Below are 22850 nucleotides of genomic sequence, written 5' to 3'. Positions count from 1 at the left end.
GCTTGCCTTTTTTTTTTTTTTTCCTTTTTGCTGGTTTTGGGTTATGGAATTCAGAACAATACAAAAGTCTCTGTTAAAATAGGATAACAAGGTTGTGCTCACACATACAAAAAGCAGCAACCAAAACCAAAGGTGATAAATCAGATTGTCAGAGTTTCATACTTGTTTGCTTAACCTAAATCTAGGGGGTTTTTCCCCTGCTTAGTTGAATACAGTTGTCTTAGTAGTCTGCTTTTTGTTGTTTGCTGCATGCTAAGGATGCATGCTGTTTCATTAGCTGGAGAATTCAGCTGTTCAAAAACTAATGGCCTGTCTCTCCATCCCAGCAGAAGACAGGGAAGCATGGTTGGAGGGGTAGAGTGGTGATTAAGGGGTGGGGGAAGGAAAATGAACCCATCTTCTCTGCTGGAAAAGATCCTTTAAGGGTGATGAGTCAGAAGATAGGTTAAAAGGATAACTAGTGACTGATTCCATCTGTATGTTGCAACATATTGGAAACCAGTAGGATGACAAAGGGAAAAGTTTATCTGAAGTTTAGACCCTTGATTCTAAAGGTATTTGAGTTAAATTATTTATGGAAATTATTCTTTTGGATTTTCTTCATGATAGAACTTTTTCCATCTGTGATGTTTCCTGGCTTTACAGTGAAAAAGAATGAGGGAAACAAAGCAAATATAGCTATTTTGGGCATATTTACTGGCCTTTTTTACTTGTTAACCACTTCTATTTATCCCTACTGTGTTTGTTGAAGAATTGAATGATAATCAGAAAAGCAGCCTGAAAATCTAAACTTCATTTCCTTAATTATTGGAGTCAAAATTTAGAATTATTTATTGCAATAGCAAAATTCTTCTGTAAAACTCAGGTCTTGCACACATGATAAAGCAGTGACTGGTACCTGTCCTTCTGCTCTAGTGTTGTATCTTACATGTATTCTGCATTAATGCCTTGTTTGTTCTTTTCTCATCCTCCAGTTTAGCTGAACTCTTGTCTGGGATATTCAGTTTGTAGCCAGTGCTGAGGACTAGCTGTGCTTATACAGTAAAGGTCAGAGTTCTGCATTTCTTCATTCCTTGCTAAATAAAACCAACAGAAAACTCAGCAATCAACCCCCAAAACCCTTAACCCGACTCTTCACAATGGCACTGCCACACTCTGAAAGAATCATCTCCAGGAGATGATTTCTTACTCCCTGTTTGTGTCTGCCAAAAAATTCCACTCTTGTTCAGTTGCAGCATGCAATTAAAAGGTGTATGAAAATGGCCTTACCTCTCCTTTACCTTTGCCTCTGTTTCAGAGCATTAACTTGCTTGCTTAGCCTTACATCAGCAGGTCTTAAGATTTTGTGCCAAAAATGGCAGAATTCGACAGTGTTGGGTTTTTGGAAACAAAGATACAGAAAACCAAAAAAAGTTGTTTACCCAATCTGCTTCTTTGAAGAGGATTGCTAGCCTCCTTCAACTCCCAAATTTAGGATGTCAGATGGTTGAACATAAATCAAGAAAATCAAGTCTAGTCTGTGCCGTGGCTGCCAATAATGCTGGATTAATTTCTGTTGCAAGCACACCGAGCAATTCTGGTTCAGCTACCAGGGGCTTGTGCAGCGCCAAGGGAGCTGTTGAGTTCCCTGCTCCTGCCAAGGCCGGGAGAAGAAGCAGGTCTAAACCCTCTTTCCCAACCTGGCTCTGTTCCCAAGGGGCGATCACATTTTCCTGAGGGATACAAGTGCAAGAAAAGGAATGGAGAGCGTAATCCGAGCAGTAATCGTGGGATGCAGAGAAAGCAAGGGCCTGAGGTGGTTTGGTTAAGGCAGCGTGTGCAAGGACTCTCCAGCCTGTGAGCTGAGGGCCTGCCCCATTCCTTGCTGGCTTTGACCAGAGTGGCTTTGCAAAGGAGCTGATCTATGGAGTTAGATTCCAATTTCTGTCCTTATGCCACACCCTCTTCCCAGGCAACACCTTGCTCACTCTCAGTTTCTAAGTGGCGTCAGTGGTATAGGCTGCTGCATTTTCTCCTCAGCCTAGCATTGACCCGTGTTTGCGTCTGAGCAGTGGGAGCTGCACTTTTAGGATGCCTGGGGTCTGGCTTGTCCTGGCAGCCTGCTGCTAGATACTGCTCTGTGGCCAGATGCAAAGCAGTTTAAAAAGAGAAAAAGATGGTGGGCCAGGCACAGAAATAAAAGGTGCCAGAGACTAGACTGAAAAACTAGAGGGGGAAATGAAAGACACACAGGTGAAGAATTTCAGAAGAGTAGCAAAGCCAGGTGCGACTCACCATGCAAAATAAAAGGGAAGCTTCCAAGAAAAAGGCAGGAAGTTATTTGAAAGGAAGTGCAACTGAGGGAATTGCTCACTAAACTTGCTACTAAAACAATTTTCAGTTGTATCTCAGGAAAAGATGATGATTAGAGTTGCTTGACTGAAGAGAAACAGGAAATGTTTGTGCTTCCCGTGGCTCTGTTACTGCTTATGCAGAAGCTGGTCCTCTGATGATCCTCCTACTACAGGTTCCTGGGTTCATTACGGTGGGAGGGGTTTTTTCCCCCTAGGATCAGATGGAAGAGCTGTCTCTTTTTTCTAAAGAGAACATTAGTGTGCCTCTTCCACCCCCACACATTCTAGAAATTCACATCAAACAGTTGCAAGTAAACACATGTGCAAGAATGGGTGAGTCAAAGCAGGATCATTGTGAGGTCTGAATTCCACAGCCTCAGAGTCTGCATTCTGCATTTTGAATCAAGTGTATGAAATGCAATAAGGAACAGGCTAGTTCACCAAGTTAATAACTCCTTTTTTTTTTTTTTCACAGTAATACCAGAATTTATAACTTGGACCTAGTTATGAAATCTGTGTTACAACAAAATGCAGTTTTACACACAATAAGATGGTTAATTCTATTTCATTCAGCAGAAACTATGCTAGTGCTTTAATTGGAGAGCCTGTGCCACAGTTGGGTGATAGCAGGCTCTGAGCCTTTAAGGCATCCTTCTCCCTTTCAAATCAAATAGTCATCAACCATTTACAAAGAATCAACTCCACTTTGAAGTTTAATGGTGTTACTCCCAATGGATTTTGCTTTATATAGTCCTGCACAGTAATTTCTCTTCAATATATATTGTGTTATAACTTTATCTCACACTGTAATTAATACATAGCCACATCTCACATTTATAAAATGTGTATTAAAGGTGTTCTATGGCTATTCATAAATCCTTCAGGCATCACTAAACATAGCAAAGAATGTGGCCCTTGTGAATTCACTGACTCTTCCATGATCCTTCTAAAGACAATCAGCCAGGCCCTCCCAAGCCCTGCTTCTGTGCCAAAGGCAGTCTGGTTGGCATGTTCCAGCAACTGTCTCGACCTCTGAAGTCACTTTCTGTGAAAAACTTGTACTTGATTAAAGTTAGTTTAGTTCCATTTCTGTGTGGGATAGAATTGGGCAGACAGCTTCAGGTTGTGTGATTAACAGTTACTGGGTTTATATACTTCCTAAAAGTACCATCTTGTTCCCTGAGTCCCAAACTAGCAAAGCATCATCTTGTCAGGAGCAGCAGACATTTTGGAAATTTCACTGTTTGTAAAGTGCCTTTCTAAGTATTGAGCAACATTTCGGCTTGGAAAGTGCTTCTGAAAGCAAGAAGAAAAAGCAAGAGTTCTTGAAACATTTAAAGTTTGGATTTCCAGAGGTTTTCTCCTTTGTTTGCTTGCTTTGTTGCCTAGGAACTGGCCTAAATAAGACTCCAAGTAGACAGAGTGTTCCCTGGTAGAGGCTCTCTAATGGAGAAGGGCTGTTTAATTGATATGAGCAGAAACATAAAGCATGCATGGAGAGCAAATGCCCAGCAGCCACTTTGTCAGCTGCCTTAGGCAGAGGTCTTTCTGGCTTGGCTTTAGTGGGGGCAGATAAACCTGTTGTTCATCTTTCACTTTGCCAACTGTTTTGGGTATCGTGTATAAATGCTCTCGGACTTTAACCTTTACCTGTTCAGTTGTTTTAGCCTACCTTGGTAGCAAGATGTACAGCACCTGTAGGTGTGGTGAACTTACAAACCCAGGTAGTGAGATCTGCTGGCACACAGCCTATGTCCCCTGTCCCACCCTGATCTGTGGAATATCTGGATTTCAGCTACATGGGCTGGGTTAGGAATAGCACCAGCAGAAGACCAGTAAGATGTTGGGGTGCCATTTTAAACCCCAGGGATGCATGATGAATATATCACAAATGGAGGGATTTCATATATACCATCTGTGATTATTCAGCAGCAGCAAGTGATGAAGTCACATCACACAAATCCAGCCTCTAGCCTGCAGCTCACTGGGTATTTGTGTAGCATTGACTGCCCAGAACACTTCTGCTTGAGAGGGTACTATTAATTTTTATTTTTAGAGGACTGGAATCAAATATCACTAGTAACAGTTACTGTACATAATATCTAAAAACTTTTTTCTTTTATTATGAATAAATTTCGTTTCTGGCAGTTCAGTATTGTACATTTGGTACAGAATACTTCAAGCTCACAAGATTTTCTTATTCATAATTGGATGAAAATAGTGCAGCTCTAATTTGTAGACTTTCAAGCCTATTTTACATCTCTTCTACAGCTTTAGGGATGACAACCCTAAAGAAAAAAGATCCCAAACTAGCAATCTTCATGTTCAGACTCTGAGGCCAAAGTTTTAACTGAATGCCTTATATTTGTCACATGAACAGAAATGGCCCAATTTCCAGAAATGCTGAATGTCCTCAGTGATCCAAATGGACTCTGAAGAGCACTTCTAACATCTGAAATTCATGCTCCCTTTTTTATTATTTTTTAAATGTAAGTATGGATTTACAAGCCTAATTATCAGAAATCCAGATTTGAGAATTTGGCCCGGAAAAATCTCGCACCTAATTTTTTTATTCATTGATCTCTTCTTCATCATCTTCAAACGCTTCCTCTCCATCATTTGCTGTTGCTTCTTGGTATTGCTGATACTCTGAAACCAGGTCATTCATGTTGCTTTCTGCTTCTGTAAATTCCATTTCATCCATTCCCTCTCCTGTGAACCAGTGGAGGAAGGCCTTTCTCCTGAACATGGCGGAGAACTGCTCCGAGATCCTTTTGAAGAGCTCCTGGATGGCAGTGCTGTTGCCAATGAAGGTGGAGGCCATCTTGAGGCCACGGGGAGGTATGTCACACACCGCCACCTTGACATTGTTGGGGATCCACTCCACAAAGTAGCTGCTGTTCTTGTTCTGGATGGCCAACATCTGCTCGTCAACCTCCTTCATGGACATGGGGCCGCGGAAGACAGTGGCCACCGTCAGATACCGGCCATGTCTTGGGTCACAGGCTGCCATCATGTTTTTGGCATCGAACATCTGCTGGGTGAGCTCTGGCACCGTGAGTGCTCGGTACTGTTGGCTGCCTCGCGCCGTCAAAGGAGCAAAGCCTGGCATGAAGAAGTGAAGGCGCGGGAAGGGGACCATATTTACTGCCAGCTTCCGGAGGTCAGCATTGAGCTGGCCTGGAAAACGCAGGGATGTGGTCACCCCGCTCATGGTGGCGGAGACCAGGTGGTTTAAATCGCCGTAAGTGGGAGTGGTGAGCTTCAGGGTGCGGAAGCAAATGTCATACAGAGCTTCATTGTCGATGCAGTAGGTTTCATCTGTGTTCTCAACCAGCTGGTGGACCGAAAGTGTAGCGTTATACGGCTCCACTACTGTGTCAGAAACCTTAGGGGAAGGCATGACACTGAAGGTATTCATTATCCTGTCCGGATATTCCTCTCGGATCTTGCTGATGAGAAGGGTTCCCATGCCAGACCCTGTCCCTCCTCCCAGGGAGTGAGTGAGCTGAAATCCTTGCAAGCAATCGCAGTGCTCACTCTCTTTCCTTACCACGTCAAGCACAGAGTCAACCAGCTCTGCCCCTTCTGTATAGTGTCCTTTAGCCCAGTTGTTTCCTGCACCAGTTTGTCCTAAAATAAGACACAACAGGGAAAGAAAATATACAGAATTATTGGCAAGGTTCTACATTTGCATGCTGAATGGACTCACATCTGTAACAAAAGCTGCTATAAATCTATCAGGTAGAAAACTGTGCTCTTCAGTTTTGCCTGGAAATATCTCTGGAAGTATCAATATAACTTTTTTTTACAGTCTTTGGCAGTTTTCAGTAATGCCTTTGCATGTTTCTGGGGTTTTTTTTACTTTTTTTGTCATTTTACCTTCCATATATGTTAAGATGGCCTTAACTCCTTGTTTTGAAAACTTTCACACTCCCAAGCCTGATGATACTGTAAATACAAGATGACTGTTTAACATTTAAATGCTTTCTGTCTGTAAGGACCATGATGCATGCAAGGCTAAATCACAGATACTCGTATCTCAATGAAAATGAGAGGTTCTTGGACTGTTCTTATGAGTGAAAGAGAAAACACTGTCATTCAAGAATAAAGCTGGGCTTCAAAATCCTATTTAACTTGTTACATCAGGATCTATAGCTTTTTAAATTCATGGTTACCTAGGCTGAATGAAAGCAGTGACCAACAGAAGCTTCAGGGACATTATTTCAAAAACTTAGAAGTTAAGTGCCTTTTAGGTTTTACTGATCTCCTTGCAAATTCATTATTCTTCAAGATCCACGAAATGACTTGCAAAACTGGATTACTGATATTTCAGAAAAGTGAGGAGTTTCTTCTTTTCTTCCCAAGGCTCCTCTTCTTGTTTTATGTGCCACTCAGTTTATTAAGATAAGCAGTGTGGATCATTTGCTATTGTCACTATTTTGTTATTGCTTAGATAACAAGGAGGATTAAATTGGGAAATCAGTTTTTTAGTACTCCTGTTCCTCACAGTGACTACTGTACACATACATTGTGCCACTGAACTCACTTAGGGTACTCCTGGGAGTGGTATTCAGACAGAGCAATAGTTTCAGAATTAAGTATAGAGCTGGCAAATTCTGTGCTGCTCCCCAAGACCTTCCCCTCCCTTCCTATTACCACGTTTCATTTCAATTCAATTCCCACGGCACCATGTTGGTGTCAAACATATGAACCAGGGAAACTTCTGGCTGTGATGCTTCTGAAACCTTCTGCACTTTTTTTCCACTGCATAAATGCTTGGTTTCCTCATGATGTATTTGGTCAGCTAAGGCATTGTTCTGTATGTTGCTGTATTTTTCTCTCTTTGAGCCTAGGGAGATCAGCACTTCCTGTCCAGCTGGGCAAAGCACAAAGTAATATCCTTCCAGAATTAAATATTTTTGTAAGCACCTGCAGCCTGCTTGAGCAGATCCCCTACTGTGGAAAGGGCAGCACATCAGGATGCACAGAAACAAGCAGACCACTCCAAAATGTAGAAGGCATTTATCTCCTAATGGAAACAAATTCTGATTTTAGGACAACTATCAGCTACTCCTGTGGCAAAACTACAGTCCATCCACTATCAGCCATGTGCCTAGGGACTCCAGCATTTTCACTGGAGATTTCCTGCTTCCACACCCAATTATACTTCCAGAACCACTGGCTCTAGAGCACTGTAAGACTACCACAGCACAGAGCATGTAAACATGCCCTGGAAGCTCCAGACTTCCTACCCCATGACAATATACTTGGAGATGCCAGGGCTCTGACAAGGCTGCCACAAACCTGGAAATCATGATCACAGTCATGTGAAACTCTACTGGATGCCCTTCACTTATAAGGTACCTACCTACCTGACCTCTGAAAATCTAAGGCAAACACACAGAAGTGATCAAATTTCACCAGGACTAAACTGTCTGGGTGGAAAATGAGCCTGTGCTCACCAAACTCAGGATCTGGAAAATCTTTTGTCAATCCGGGAAGCCCATCCCCAGCATCCTTTGTCTGTCATGTACCAGGATCTAAAGAAGCCTATATGAAGCAATCCCACAACTTATCTACACTCCCGGCACCTCCAGATCCTTCTATCACTCTTTCTTTCACCAACATGCTGTAGGGTTATCACACAAGTTCAGGTTGAGCTGCACATGCAGAGAAGCCATTTTTCCAACAGTCAATTTATTTTTTAATCCCTAAAATGACACTTGTTTCCTACAAACTTCTTTCACTCCTCTACTCTCTTCACTGCTCAAAATATAAGGTAAACCTGGTAAAAGAGCTCAGTAGCTTGCACATTAACACTTACGTGTGAGCAGCCCTGTTGCAGAACTTGCCTTTGACTGCCAGACAGCTATTTTGTGGTTGCCCCCGTCAGTTCATACAAATAAAACTGGAGTGGTGTCTCTGTAGCAAATCTTGCAATGATGTACACAAGAAAAGAACAAAAAATGCAAAAATGTGCAAGTGAAAACTGGTTAAGAGGAGGAGACAAATCAGAGTTCACAGCAACTCCTGGTGGGCAATTGTGTGCTGTCAGAAGGCCAGGAGGCCTGCTGCTCTAATACAGCAAAACCATTCCACCTGCAGCTCTTCACCTTTTAAATACCTACCTTGTGAACACAGGCATTAAAGTATAAGGATTATGTTGTGCCCATCTCATATCTCTTGCTGATTTGATATGAAATTCCTGTATCTGGAGTGTGTGACCATGAATTGAATACACCTGCATGAAATCCTGATTGGTGGCCCATGGTTACTTGCGGTGGAGACGTGGGCATATGCAGGTTTATACAAGCAGAGGTGGAAAATATCCCCGTCAGAATGAGCCCATACAGCCTGGGGTATGGGACTGCCAGCTTCTGCCACAAAATCCCTTCTGGGCCCAGGCCAGATTTTTAAAAGAGAAAACAAAATGCTTTGTTGGCTTTTGACACAGAGGGTCATTACTTCAGCGCTCAGCCATTCTACATTATTCAGCAGGTTGGGAGGACAGTGCCTGATGCTGGCAGAGGCCTCTGTCAGATACAAGTGGATCACATGCTGTTGGTTCATTGTTATCTTGGCAGGAAGGGAGTACAGCAAACTGGACTATTGTTGAAGACGTTCTGAATTGATTTTGCTCTGGTTTTACTGGTGGTGTGCCAAACTGTAAAGCTCCAGTTCAGGTATTTCCATAGGTCAGGTGAATTCACTTTCAGAGGGCTTATGTGGTTTGTGCAGGTGAAAGGGAATGAAAGGAAAAACCTGAATACAGAAACAGACTTCATAAAACTGCCTATGTCTATGGCTTTTCTCCCTAAGCTTAGTTCTACATGTTGTAACTCACAGCTCCTTTGGAAGAGACCCTTAACATCACTGTCATGGACTGTACAGGAGAACAACATTGATAGCATAAAAGCTTTAAGTCAAAGACTTAAAGGAACTCTGCCTTTTTTACTCCCCACTCCAACCCCAACAACCCAGACTTAAGTTTGTTTTATACCACCCAAACAATGTTTATCTTTCCTCTCTCTGTCCCTGGCAATGTTCCTTCCTTATGTTAACACAACATACCAAACTAAGTTCCAACCTAAGCTTGCCTTGTCAGGAGGAAATGTATTTGTGGCTAGTGCAGACTGAGAAATCAAAAGGACATGGAAGTTCTCATGGTAGCTTTCATTCAGACTTCTTGTTTCAGCAAGTGGCTCACTTAACTTCCACATGCTGTTTCTCCTTTAGTGCAAAGGGACTGATAATGCTTCTGTAGTTCATGAGGATACTCTGAAAGGGTAATGTATATTTTTAAGCTTAGATAGAAAGTACTACAGAAGTCCAAAGTTAAGGAGTAAAAGTAAAAACAACCCTCTGCAAGAACACTGCAAAAACAGAATACCTCCACATACACTCAGACTGTTCCTCATTATGCTAGAAAATAACCCAGTAACTGGCTAAATATGTGTTTTCCATATTACTGCTGATCTTCTTCCACTGTTACTATACTGCAAGGATCTGCTGAAAAAGTTTAATTACATAGCCTAAAAACAATTCTGTGCTCAAGAATTTAATGTGAATTTAAGTGAAGAGTTGTGTGGTTGGTTTGTGGTTGAGGTTTTCCCTTCCCTCTCCATTTTCTGCAGAACCTCTGTGCATTTTGCTCTGAAGAACTGGCTTCAGGATTTCTCTGGAGTTATATATGTGGAAAGCAAATGTTCTTTACCTGAATACCATAGGAAACTTCCAGCAGTTTGCTAACCAAAGGAATGATCAACAGAAGAATAACCTTTTCAGTTAACAGGATGTTTTGACTGGCTTGACAGATAATTGCAATTCCATTGATAGCTATTAGGATTTCTCAGTAGAATCACTTTGGAACAGGGAGACTGAATGCTTTTTGACCATTCACTTGGTAACCAAAGAGCCGTTGAAGAGCTCTGTTTTTTTAAAAGAAACATCCACATACCAAAGATGAAATTATCGGGCCGAAAGAGCTGACCAAAGAGACCAGAGCGCACACTATCCATGGTTCCCGGCTCCAAGTCCAGTAAGACTGCTCTTGGTACAAATTTGTGGGCTACAACAAAAAGTAAGCATGCCCTTAATGTTCAGAAATAGGCTAACACAGTTACAGCTTTTAATGCACAAATATATTATGTCTCATATTGTTAGTCTAATATAGAGTTCATACACATATAAGCACTTCCCATACAGAAAGTCATGGTGGTGAGAAACTCACCTCCATAGGAATAAATCAATTCAGCTTGGAAAACAGACCTGACATAATCTGGGCTCTACAGATTTTACATTTTGTAAGCTCTATATTAGGGAGTTTCTGATTAGAAAAAATTGTATACTTGTTCTTTATAACAAAGTAGGTAATCTTTTCTGTGAATATCAGGGTGAGTGAAGTACTTATGTTCAAGTTATCCTAACACATCTCCACAAATTTTTATTCTTGAAGGATTCTCCTCCACTGAAAGAGCTACTTGGTGTACATGGCAAACAGCAGTAGTCAGCACATCTACCACAAAGCACAAAATAAACAATCTCGGTCAAGCTGAATTTTTTTAAGGAAACTCAGGTAAATAATATGAATTAATCCCAGCTGGACAAAAGATTAAACATTGACACTTGCAGGTTCATGTCCAGACCAAAGGACTCTAGATCCCCATTTTACACTGTTAACATCTTTCAACAGCAGGGGACTCTGAGGACTTGGATGCCTTTGGACATCTTGTTAATGAAACAGCTCTCCATTACCTGTGACCCAACCCTCTCATTCATGAAAATTAAAGAGGGAGTACTACAGATGCAGGCTCATAAAGCCAACAGTTTAATTTGGAGTAACTGAAGAAGTGCATTTGGTGAAGTAATCACACATTTGAAGAGCAAACGCCTACCATGATGTTAAATAATAAACAAACCTCCACCTTCAGACCCTAAGAACAGCCCCTTGTGCCACTTCCCTGTGTCTGGGGAAATAGCACCCAGCCATCTTAATACTATGTAAGAAAGTAGACAGTATTTTTCTGTTGAGCTGGGTACAGCTGGGGGGCTGGTGGCATGTGAGGAGCGTGGCCAGATGTGCAATATGGCTTTATGAGCCTGTCATCTTCCGATTCCTTTTGCCCCTTCCCACAGAGTCCCCTGTCCCGCGCCCCTCGCCGTCCCACACTTACAAGATGATTCATTATAGTAGACATTGATCCTTTCCAGCTGCAGCGCTGAGTCACCGACATAGCCTCCGGCTGGGTCAATGCCATGCTCATCACTTATCACTTCCCAAAACTAAGGGAGGAAAAGCGAGAAGTGGGTTGGGAACTTCCCTGCGGAGCACCGGGGGCCCTGCCCGGCGTCCGGGCCGGGGGCGGCGGCGGCGGCAGCTGCCGGATTCCTGGCGTGCCCGCGCTCCTCCCCGCCCGCGCGGCAGCGGGAGCCGGGCGGGCACCGGCATTCAAACCCAACGGGCCCGCGGCTCCGCGCCTTCAGCGGCCGCCCGCACCCTGCCGCCCTCCCCCGCTCCTCAACCGCACCCTGGCCGGCTCAAACATTAAAAAAGTTTTTAAAACAATTTTTTAGAAGCCGTCCCGTCTGGTTTCGGTACTTCCCGAGGCCTTTTATGGTCACGGAGAGCGGAGCGATGCGCGGTGCCCCGGGCGCGCCCGGCGCCGCTCGGCAGCGGCTCATCGGGGCACGGGCGGCCGGCGACGGGGAGCGGGGGCAGGCACAGCCCAGCCCAGCCCAGCCCAACCCAACCCTGGTTGTGCAGCAGCCCCGGGGCTCCAACAGCCCCGAGGAACCACCGGGCGCGTCCGCCGGGCGCTCAGAGGCTCCGCAAGCGGCGGGCAGGCGGCGGCTCCCCTTCAGGCTCACCTTGGTGCCGATCTGGTTTCCGCACTGTCCCGCCTGGATGTGCACGATCTCCCTCATGGCTGCGCCCCGCTGTCCCGCCGCCCAGCCCGGCTGTGCGCGGCGCCGTCGCACCGGGCGGTGCTTTATGGGCTCCCGCTCCCCCCGGCGCTCGCCCAGCGGCCGCCCCCGCCCGGCACCGCCCTCGGCACAGGGGCGCGACACCGCCCGCTCGGCGACACCGGCTCTCGCATTGTCCGGGACGGCAACGGGGGTCCCTGGGGGTCCTCCTGCCCTCAGCGGCAGCTCCCGTCCGTGGTCTGCTGCTCACCCCAAACCCAGTTCAGCAAACGTGGCTCCGGCATCTTCACTCCCGTGTCTCGGCCGGACATCGTCGCCTTGTCCCTCTCCTGTTCCGTGTCCCCCTGCCCCGACGGGCTCGTACATCGCAGCCTTTGCTGCAGAATTCTTCTTAGGTAGAATTTCTCCACAGAAAGCGTGATGAGACATTGGAACAGGCTGCCTAGGGAGGCGATGGAGTCCCTGGAGGTGTTTAAGGGAAGACTGGATGTGGCACTCAGTGCCATGGTCTAGGTGACGTGTAGTGTTTAGTCATGGGGATAGATTCGATGATCTCGGAGGTGTTTTCCAACCTAACTGATCCTGTGGTCCTGTGATTCTGTGAAGGGGCAGCATCCAAAAGAAAGGGTAGCCCTTTTCTGTGCTTTGCATCTTCTTCACACAACTCTTTCCTGACGGGTTTTTTGGGTTTGGATTTTGATTTTTTTTTAGTGGTTTTTTTTGTTTGTTTGTTTTTATTTTTTTTTTTTTTTTTTTTTTGTGTGTGTGTGTGGTTTTGTTTGTTTGTTTGTTTGATTGATTGGTTGGGGTTTTTTGTTTTGGTTCTTGTTTGTTTGTTGGTTGGTTTTTGGGGTTTTCTTTTGCCAATACGCCAAGCTTCTGCCTGAAAATTGTAACTGGGATGTCAAGCAGTCTGTGGAGCAACTTTCCTGAGAGCTCATGTCAGCACAATACAAAACATGCCCTGGGATATGCATGGTTTGAAATGGCTTGATTTTTAATGAAAAAGGAGATTTTCTTTCCCCTTCAGAGTGGAAGCCACTTCCCACAGCTGCTGAATCTGCTTTATGATCCCTTTGGGTAACTGCTGCACAGTTTCCCAAGTAGAGGGTGCCTGCTGCTAGGCCAGCATGACTCTTCCATGGGATGCCATTGTCTGCATAGCCTATTCCAGAAGTTAGCCCTGCTGGGAGACATTCATCTGTCCATGCACATCTGTGCTGCCCAACCCAGTCTCTGCTGTGTTCTGTAATTGCAGCCCTGAGGCTGGAGTTACAGAACCTCCTTATCCACTTGTTGAAAAGTGGCTCTTCTGGAGAACAATCTTGGGTGCTCTCTACAGCTTGAACACAGTCAAGGTAGCCCCCAGTGATCGATATATAACCTCCAAAAAACCCCAAATCTGTATATTGGGAGGGCACCTGCTGCCAATCTGCCCTTAGATTGCTGTGACATGACCGATATCAGCCCAACTCTGTGCTCTCAGCTCCAGCCTTGCCCTTCCATGAATATTTTTCAGCAGGGCTTGTAGCATCTTGCAAATGACCTCCAAGTAGCCGACATGCATCATGCTAAGCTGAGTCAAATGTCCTCCTGACATCAGAGAAGCAGCTGGAGGATCAGGATCAGCGTGTTTGGCTTGCAAGCAGCCATTAGAGGAGGACTGGATACTATGTGCCTTTTTTCCCCCGCTGAAAGACTCAAAATAAGTGTCCTTCTGTGTGTGATCTGCGTTTTTGGAGGAGATCCATGAACAAGTCATAATTCAGCAGCCTGATCAGTGTGGCTGTCTTGGACATTGCCTGAATCTACATGTCCTTGACTCTACCTTTCAGGCCTGGCTTTCCCCATGCTTTGCAAAGCCTCCTGTTTACTGTCCATACTTGCCATTGTCTCTCCTCTTGCTGCTATGCCAGTTTTTAAAATTCAGTAGGTTCCCAGATCCACGTAGTGGTAAGGCTGGATGTGTGTTCCCAGTAGGCTCACACACATAGAGATATAGACATGGCTGGCCACCCTGACTAGCCCAGGCAGAAAACACAGCACTCACACAAAAACAAACTGCATTAATGGCCTTATCCTGTTCCCCTCCCTGGCTGACCAGGACAGAAGCCCATCAATGGAAAATAAATATGCATTTGCATACATCTGTACAATATGGATCCCTCTATAGCTGGCCTGAGACACTAATCTTATTCTGTTGTTAACACCTGAATTCCAACTCTTTCCAGTTGCTGGCAAATACAAATGTTATCCCAGAGGCCCACAGTTCCACTCTAGTTGCTGGTAATCAGCTCTGCAGCTATGAACTATGGCTCCCTTGTCCAGTGCTGGCTTTAGGACACTCAGCCTGTCCAGTAGCTGGCCTCTGGATCCCCAGTTGCCTCACACAGAGATACAAACAGGCAAACAAGTTTCTCTGGCAGCTAGTCCACAGTAGAGGCCTTACCAGTAGCTGACCCCACCACAGTTTCATCAGCAGGTGACTTAGAACCCCTTGTTTCTCCAGCAGCCAGCTCAGAGATCCTCTGGTCTCTTTACTTTCTTTCTTAGACTCATGGCTGCTCCAAAACTTGACTTCCACCTGCTCTGACGTGCTGTTTGCTAGTGACCACACACGGACATGCAGATTCACGTAAGTGTGTGCTCTCATCTCTCCAGCTGCTGCATCCAAGACACACAGGCTCCTGTGACTTGTGGCCCCTGTGAATTGTGGTCCCCACCTCTAATTGGTGGCACTCAGGCCACCATACACACATATACACAAGGAATATAGATACTGCTCTCACGCCCCCCAAAAAATTAAAATACAGTTTACTAAGGCAAGACAGACTGAGATGGTCTGGTGCAAGGTGTAGCCAGACAAGCATACTCACCAACAATTTGTTTACATCCAATCAGGTCACTTTAGCCCTGTATCCTTTTATTTTTCTATATCAAACCATCTTTATCCCCTCTTACTCCCACCTTTGATTCCTCCTCTAAACATCCCAAAAGGTGTCTTTTACAATCCCAAAGATGTTCTTTCCCTCCATCCCCCAGAGATTCCCAACCTCACAGGCAGTAACTCCTCTCTATACAGTGACCCATGGAGCCTCTCTCACTGACTGGTGGTGATGGGTGTCACACCAGACCCCAGGCTGAACCCTCACTGAGAGACAGTGTCAGTCAGGTCAGAGGCTCCTTTTCTCTGGGCATGTTGGCTTTCTCCAGCTGCTCCTTTGTGCTCCTTTCCAGTTGTGGAGATAAACCTTGAATCGCATACCCCAGCAGTTGGTCAAACCCATATGATCATCTAAATCAAATCATATTTGAAGAATAAAAGTAAGAGGGAACAAATGGACATAGGTAGGCAGTAAGGGGGAAAAAGAAGCAACGAGAGTGTACTGTCCTAGAGCTTTTAGTCCATGTGCCTTCTGAAGAGCTGTAGAGGTTGCACTGTAACACCTGTAATTTTGAAAGGTTTGTCTACTGTTTGTGAGCAGCAGTCAGTCAAGCAACATTTAGAGCAAACTTCAGCCATTTTCCCACACATACCAACTCACCCACTGAGGTACGTAGAAGGCTGTAGAGCTGTGTGCCTGATGGAGGTGAGCAGCAGCTTACCCAATGAATTTGCATATACAATTTTTTTAGTTACGTAAATAACTTCTAATTTTCAGTCAGACCTGAATCAACTTGCAGCTTCTCCATGTTTTATTGCTGGTAATCTGAAAGAAGACACTTTTTTTGGTCACTGAATGTCAATGTACCTTCAAATCCTTTTCATCCATGCTTGTGTTTACTTAACAGTTCAGCTGATTTAGGAGGTGAAGGTGCCATTATAACCTGCATCCATAGAAGTCTGCATATTCTTCTTAAGTCTCCACAGACTTAGTCTGGGATTTTAAAGGTACTTAGGTGTTTCAAGATCCTCCTATGTACTTAACTGTTATTGATTACTTATGGCTGTATTTTAAAATCTCACTAAACACTTCTTGGAAATTTAAGGCACCTAAATTTCTCCCTGGGTGCTTCATCTGACAGAGTTGATGAGATACATTCTATATTGAGATTAATATAGAAACACAATGTAAATTCTGTACAATGCATTCTCACTTATTATATTTGGCTCTCTCAGATATCTCTTTCTCACATACCTATAATGTATATTGACCTCTAACCTTCATAACTCATAGACTTTTTAAAATTTTCTATTCACTCCATAGGTTAATTTAATACTTAGAGTACGGCTTTTTTTCCACCATGCACAGAATAGGAGAAGAACTTTCTTAAGATTTCCTTTGCAGATTTACTCCCTTCATTGTTGTTCCTTATTTATTTCCTTTTGCAATTTTAATTTCATTTCTGCTGTTAAAAATAATTAATTAATTTATTTAACCTGAAAAATTAGTAAAATGTTACAACAGCTACAAACCACCAGGTCAAGTTTGCAGATTCATGCTCCAGGCAACCTTTTGAATAATCAGTTTACATGACTTACATTCTCAAGGTATCTAGTGCTCCCAAGTGTGAAAGCAAAAGACTAAATACTAGAAGATGTCCAAACTTGCATTTGAGGGAATGACATGACCATTTATGACAGAAAGGATATTGATTAAGGAAGATATGTCTGCTAGGTTACATCTGGATTAGTCTGACATTTCTAGCTGGTAAAACCCAAACCAGTTTATTTCCACTGGACAACTCTTTGGTGCTCCAATGTGATGGGCTTAAATGTGATATGATTCTTTATTCCTGTTGGTCAGAACTTACAAGGTATCAGACAGCAGCAGCAAATTAAATACTCACACTGATCTTGTGTGAGATCCAGCTGCTTTGGAACAGCTGCAGACATTCACAGGATGGGGTCATGGGGGATTGTAGAGCATTCGGTGTTCTGTCTTCAACTTTTCTCATGTCCTCATCGCTCGTGCACAGGCTGAATAGAAATGGATTCCTACAAGATGATGAATTTCACAAAGCGGGATGAAATGTGTAAAGTGCCCATGCTGCAGAGTAAAAGGATTTTCCAGAAACAGCAGCTCAAGAAACAGTAACGTCCCACAAAATCACGTGGAAAATTGCTTTAATGCCCTGGAAAAAAACCAGCGAAGTCCTTCTGCATTTAGCCAGTCATATGATATGATTGTTAAGCTGCTTCCTGCTTTTCAGGAAACACATTCGTGTTTGTATCAGGACTGTTGCTAAGACTATTTCTATTTACTGAAGTTTTTAAGGACTAGAGAGAAATTCATGCCATGAGAATTCATGCCAAAGAGAACATTTAACAAGTTAGCTATTCTTTTCTTTTTACAAAATGATAAATTTGTTGCATTTTGATATTTAAGAATATCAGCAAGTGCCTATCTAGTGTTCTAAAGCTTGTTAACATTTACATTAAATACCAAAGCAATAAATATAATCCATATGGTGGATTTACTCTGACAGTTTGTAGAAGACTAGTAAATGCTACTAAGTCCATGGTGACCTTTAAGAGGAAGGTCCAAAGATCAGTCAATTCCTGTCTTTCCTCTTTAGTCTGAAGAGTCTTATGCAAGTTAAGAAAGGAAAAAAAAATCTTAAAACAATTTGGTTTTGGTTTTGGTTTTTGGTTTTTTGGTGGTGTTTTTTTGGGTTTTTTTTGTTTGTTTGTTTTGTTGGTTTTTTTTTTTTGCCTGGCTTCCTGAGAAAACCAAGCATGGGAAGTCATGCTCCTGTTCAAGTATGTACCCATGTATCTCCACCACTACCTCTCTTTCCATCAGCCTCTTGTGGCAAAATCTACAAGAGGCACATGAGTTACAGAGACACTGCAGCTGCAGATGAATCTGGAAACAGCTCAAGAACCCAAGAAAAACATTTAAAAGGGGAAGTGAGACAGCAAGACACACACACACAGAACAGTATGGCCTCTTAAGACAAACACCAGGCCATATATTTAGCTCAGGTTATATTCTGCCCAGAAAAGCCATCATATCTCATATGGTTCTCAAACAGTTTCTTGCTTTGTCACCCCCCCATCACCCATTAAACTTATTGCTGTGGTTTCAAGAGTTGCCACCTATGCTCAAACACAGTATTCAGGGGGTTGCCGTAATGCCACTCCTCTGGCTGCTATCTGTAGCTGTCAGTGGAGATACTGCTGCTGTTTGTTTTAGCCCACAAGATGTGGTCTGACCTTTGTAATGTCAAAGCAAAGGTCACTAAGTCAAGTCAGGGAAAATATGTTGAGGTACAAAGTCCAAGAGACTCTGAAGTGACACTGGAGGAATTCCACCATCTCATCCAAAGGAGTTTCTAGCTGCATTTTCACACATTTTTATCATCATTTGACCAAACGGATGGAAAACTTTAACTCCAACCCTGAATATTCATGTGTTTGAGTACAGGTGCTTTTGCACTTTCCAGCACTTAATGTCTTTTGATATGTAACGTATTTTCTGTCCTTTGTAAATGAGTATTTTCTTTCAGCCCTTTGTTTCTCCCCATGATTAGCCTCAATGCTAACAATTACTCATCCAGGACTTTTTGCACAGTTGGTCATAGTGATTTTTATGCAATAGCTGTAGCACCTGGAGCAGAGGGAAGCATGTACCTGCCTGTTTTGTCAGGCAGAAATGTGTGTTTGGTGTGGCTGTGTTTTTAACCTCCATTCTAATCGGTCACTTAGCTACACAAACAAACAGAGCCAGAGAATGGGCTGTACTCTGTGTTCAGCAGAGTCAGTAAAGAAGTCAGGCTAGTGTTTCCTTACAGCTACAACCAAGACTATGGCAGTACAAAATTAAGGCAGGCATTTATCTATGTTCAACTCTACAGCCTCTCTGCGCATTAAAGATTTTGGGGAACCAATCTGTTTGGAGGACAGAGTGAAAACACAATTTAGCTGGAATGTATACCACCCATTATCTGTATCATGTGGTGAGTGAGTGGTACAGCTGTAAGAGGAAAATGAATATGAGATACTGACAGCTTGCTTTTGGAGTTTAGTCTGCTCTGAATAGATGCCAATACAATGCAGAGCTCATCAATGAAGTCCCGGTGTTTCGAGTGTGGGAGACATCAGAACGAGGATAAAAAGCTCTCTTAACCAGAAATTGTGCTGAAGACTATCAGGGTAAAAAAATGCTTTGACCAGATGAGTGCATTGAAAGCAGCTGATCTTAAATAGATGGAAGATCTGTCTGATCTAGAATTCCATCCCTGACAGTAGTCAGTGATGGATGCTAGGAAAAGCATATGGTAATGCTGCTCCAAAAATGCCCTTCTACATCCGGCCATCAGTTATTAGACCTTTGTTGAATCGTAGGAAGGATCTGGAACCCATCCTTAATAGTTCTTTTCAAGTATTCTTGAAGTTATATAATTGCTTTTTAACACAGTTACACTTTCAGCCTCCAAAGTCTCCTAATGGCATTGCCTTCCATGCACAACTGAATTCCATTTTGTGAACTAGTTCTTTCTGTTTTAAGGCTGACTCCTGAAATTGGTGCTCCATAACTCTTCTGTTTTGAGAAAGAGTGACTACCAGTTCCTAATCACCATCATAGCTGTGTGTAAGGTGAAGGTTTTAGTGTTTTGGTTCTTTATTTTGCCTGTCCAAAATTTTCTGAGCTGAAGGTATTACACTAAATAATCTTCCCATGTTTGTGATGACCCTGCACTCTTATGATAGTCCTTGCTTATCAGCCTCCTTCACTAGCTCTACTGCAGTGTCTGTGAAATGAGAGTACCAGTATTTAAATCATGGCCATCATTTATGCAGTGTTATAGGATGCTTCCTGCTCTGATTTTTGTTTTCTAATATGCCTTTTGTTTGCCCTCTTGGTTGCTGCTGAGCTTTTTCCTTCATTGAACTGTTCACACTACCTCCAAGATGTCCTTTGACAGTGGTGGCAGCTAAATTAAATCCTGTCACTGGAAACACAGGGGTGGTTTTTCCTGTGTAATGCAGTTGGGGATATTAAATTTCATCAGGCGTTGTTTATTCAAATTAGCATCATGAAATACTTCTGAAACTCAGTCCGCCTAATAGCCTGATTAACTGTCCTGAAGACTTTTGTACAACCACAGAGATTTACCAGTTCAGTACATTTTTTTCCCAGATCATTTAGAATTGAGCAGATCAGGTCCAAGCACAATCTATGGATTTCATCTAGAGTTTTCTTGTCTTTTGTTGCTTCTTATCCCATCCAGCTCAGTCTCCTTAACACCCTTGAGTAAAACCCCTTGCAGCAGAGATCTGTACTGCAACCTGTGGGAAGGGAAGGGGGAAAGCTAGGTTTCAGTTTTATTGCCCAAACTTAACTTCTCATGGTTTTATTCTTGAGAAAATAAAGAAAAAAAAATAAAAAAAAATTGACCTCTAAGATGAAAGTCTGGAATCCTGTTTAGACTGTCAGTTATCTAGCACTTACCAAACAAAGTATATTTGAGATGAAATGTGTAGCTCTCCAGGTAAAAGTGATTCATCTCACTCTGGGAAACACTTCTGTGAGAGCAGGTTTGCAGCTGAAGTCAACTATAAATTGCTCCGGTCAGGTCTTGGGTTTCTCAGGTGAGTCACAATTTTCCTCCTCTCCTGTTTTTTCAGGTGGTGAGTGGCTCCTGGCTGCCACCCTTTCCTCACCATCACAGATCCCTCTCATCTGTCACCCATGTTCAACCCAGACCTGCTGGAGTCCAGGGCATTCCTCTGTGCACCCTGGGAGGCCACAGACCCTGGCAGAGAGGTCTGGGACTCAAACAAGAGGGTCTTGCATCTGTACAGGGGGGTTTTGGAGCTGTACAAGGGGGTTGTAGTAGACCCTGGCGCAGAGCCCAGGAGGACCCTGCCTTTGACTTTGGTCCATGGGAATGGCTTCCAATATTGAGAGAAGAACATTACAAACCACAAAGGTGTGAAAAAAGTTGTTTAGTTTAGCACAGGATGAAAAATTATGTAGTTTTGAGTTTTTAGAATATAGGTACATGGGGGACAAGATGGAGAATTTAGGGTGGTGCCCTGAGTTCTTCCTTCTTCTCGCCTGGCCTCCATCTTCCGGTGACGGTGGCACAAAGTAGTTTTAGGAGATTGGGTCAGAGTAGAGTTGACCCCTTTAGTATAGGTGATAGGCACTGGAACATAACTATAAACAGGTGATATGTAATTTTCTGTATAAAGAGGCTGCGATGTCCCACTGCAACAGGAGTCACGTCATGTCCTAGCTGCTGTTCAGATCTTGGCTGGGCACAGAGAATATGAAATAATAAACAGCAAGAGAAATCAAGAAAACCAGACCTTGAAGACTCCGCTTCTTTCTTGTGACCTGGCTCAAGGCTTTCAGAGGCAGAAAAACTCTTAACCGCCTGAAGCTCGGGTGAAGAACCAAACCCGAGACAGACCAGCATACCACTCCTAGCCTGCTCCACATATGATTCTCTCAGATTACATTTGTGAGGAGAAGAGCACCATTCCTCACAAGTCCTCAAGCCCCAGGACAAACAGCACAGCACAAGCTATGACTGGACAAAGCCTGGCTTATTTTTAACAGCACTGTCAGGGCTGGGTGGGTGCAGCCACTGAAGGAACGTGCTCTTACACTGAATGCACAAAAGCAGCTGAACCATTCCCCTCTGAGCAGGGTACTCCAAGAGTTACCTACTGGGAATAAGGAGAGCAAGCCAACATTCACACACAGAGAGAAATGAACATTATTTTTTTTAGAAAAGCACTCTGCAGCAGTGGTACAGAGGGTGTTCACCCTTTGCCTTGGCCTGGAGCCCGTGAGCAGCATTACCATATTCATGATCTAAAGGCTTCTGAATGCTAAGAATGTAAGAGGTCAGTCTGGCCCAGGGCCAGGACTCAGCCCACTGCTGGCCCGGTGAATAATACACTTCATGGTTGGTTTGCTGAAGAGAGAACCAGAATGGGGGAGGATATGGGGCTACAATATACACTGGCTGCACAACTGAATGCCACTGCTTTGTGAAAAGAGTGTGGAGACACAGATGTTGCATGTGGATGGAAGATTTGTGGAGAGATACATCTGTGCTGTGTAAATTTATTTCACTGTGGTGTCCTGACTCTGTTAATGACCAGGGACTTTATGTTACATGTGGCCTGTATGATCTGTCAGATCTGTCTGGTATTTGCTTAAGCTCTAAGTGGCTTAGGACAGAAGTGTCTTAGGACACCAGCTTGGTTAGCATGAAGACAGTTATGCTGAAAGTGCTACAAAAACAAGGAGGCTGATCATTTCTATGTGGAAAGACTTAACATGAACAGCTAGAGGAAGACAGATATAAATGTCTTTTTTCCTTAATTTCTATTTGCTTAAACACCAGCCTGCCCGCTCATGTCCTCCCCGCCCCCTTCTCCCCTCAGTCATGAAGTATTTTTAGTTTGAATGTGGCCAGAGGAGACCTGGAATAGGTGATGGGAGGCCACAAGAGAAACAACACAACAGGTTTCATGGATAAAGGGGTCATCAGGTCAAGTTATAGAAAAATAGCCAAAGGAACTGAGTGCTTGAAGCTGGTGACATCAGGCACAGAGAAAAAGTAAGATGAGATTGTAGCAGCTGGAATTTTTCCAATGAAAGAAAACCCAAAACCAACCAACCC

The 22850-nt window shown here is 43.6% G+C and overlaps 1 protein-coding gene across 1 annotated transcript; it reads right to left on the bottom strand.

Annotated features, from left to right (window-relative positions):
- Nucleotides 1–4358: 4358 nt before the first annotated feature.
- On the bottom strand, nucleotides 4359–12311 carry TUBB6 (tubulin beta 6 class V). Its single transcript, XM_066183794.1, has 4 exons — nucleotides 12204–12311; nucleotides 11510–11618; nucleotides 10294–10404; nucleotides 4359–5966 (listed from the first exon to the last, which is right to left on the bottom strand). The coding sequence occupies exons 1-4, from the start codon at nucleotides 12258–12260 to the stop codon at nucleotides 4903–4905; spliced, it is 1341 nt and encodes a 446-aa protein (XP_066039891.1). The 5' UTR covers nucleotides 12261–12311; the 3' UTR covers nucleotides 4359–4902.
- Nucleotides 12312–22850: the final 10539 nt, after the last annotated feature.

The sequence above is a fragment of the Chamaea fasciata genome, unplaced genomic scaffold, assembly GCF_029207755.1.
Source record: "Chamaea fasciata isolate MVZ Bird 193981 ecotype frontalis unplaced genomic scaffold, bChaFas1.0.hap1 SCAF_1, whole genome shotgun sequence".
Lineage (NCBI taxonomy): Eukaryota > Metazoa > Chordata > Aves > Passeriformes > Sylviidae > Chamaea > Chamaea fasciata.
This window is presented reverse-complemented; position numbering and strand designations above follow the sequence as displayed.

Bases quoted from the DNA above. Each gene is read 5' to 3' on its own strand.
- TUBB6 (XM_066183794.1), bottom strand. From the start codon at position 12,260: ATGAGGGAGATCGTGCACATCCAGGCGGGACAGTGCGGAAACCAGATC. The intron at 11,619-12,203 runs GTGAGCCTGAAG...TTCCTCCCTTAG, and splicing joins GAAACCAGATCGGCACCAAG to TTTTGGGAAGTGATAAGTGA. The intron at 10,405-11,509 runs GTAAGTGTGGGA...TTTTTGTTGTAG, and splicing joins CTACTATAATGAATCATCTT to CCCACAAATTTGTACCAAGA.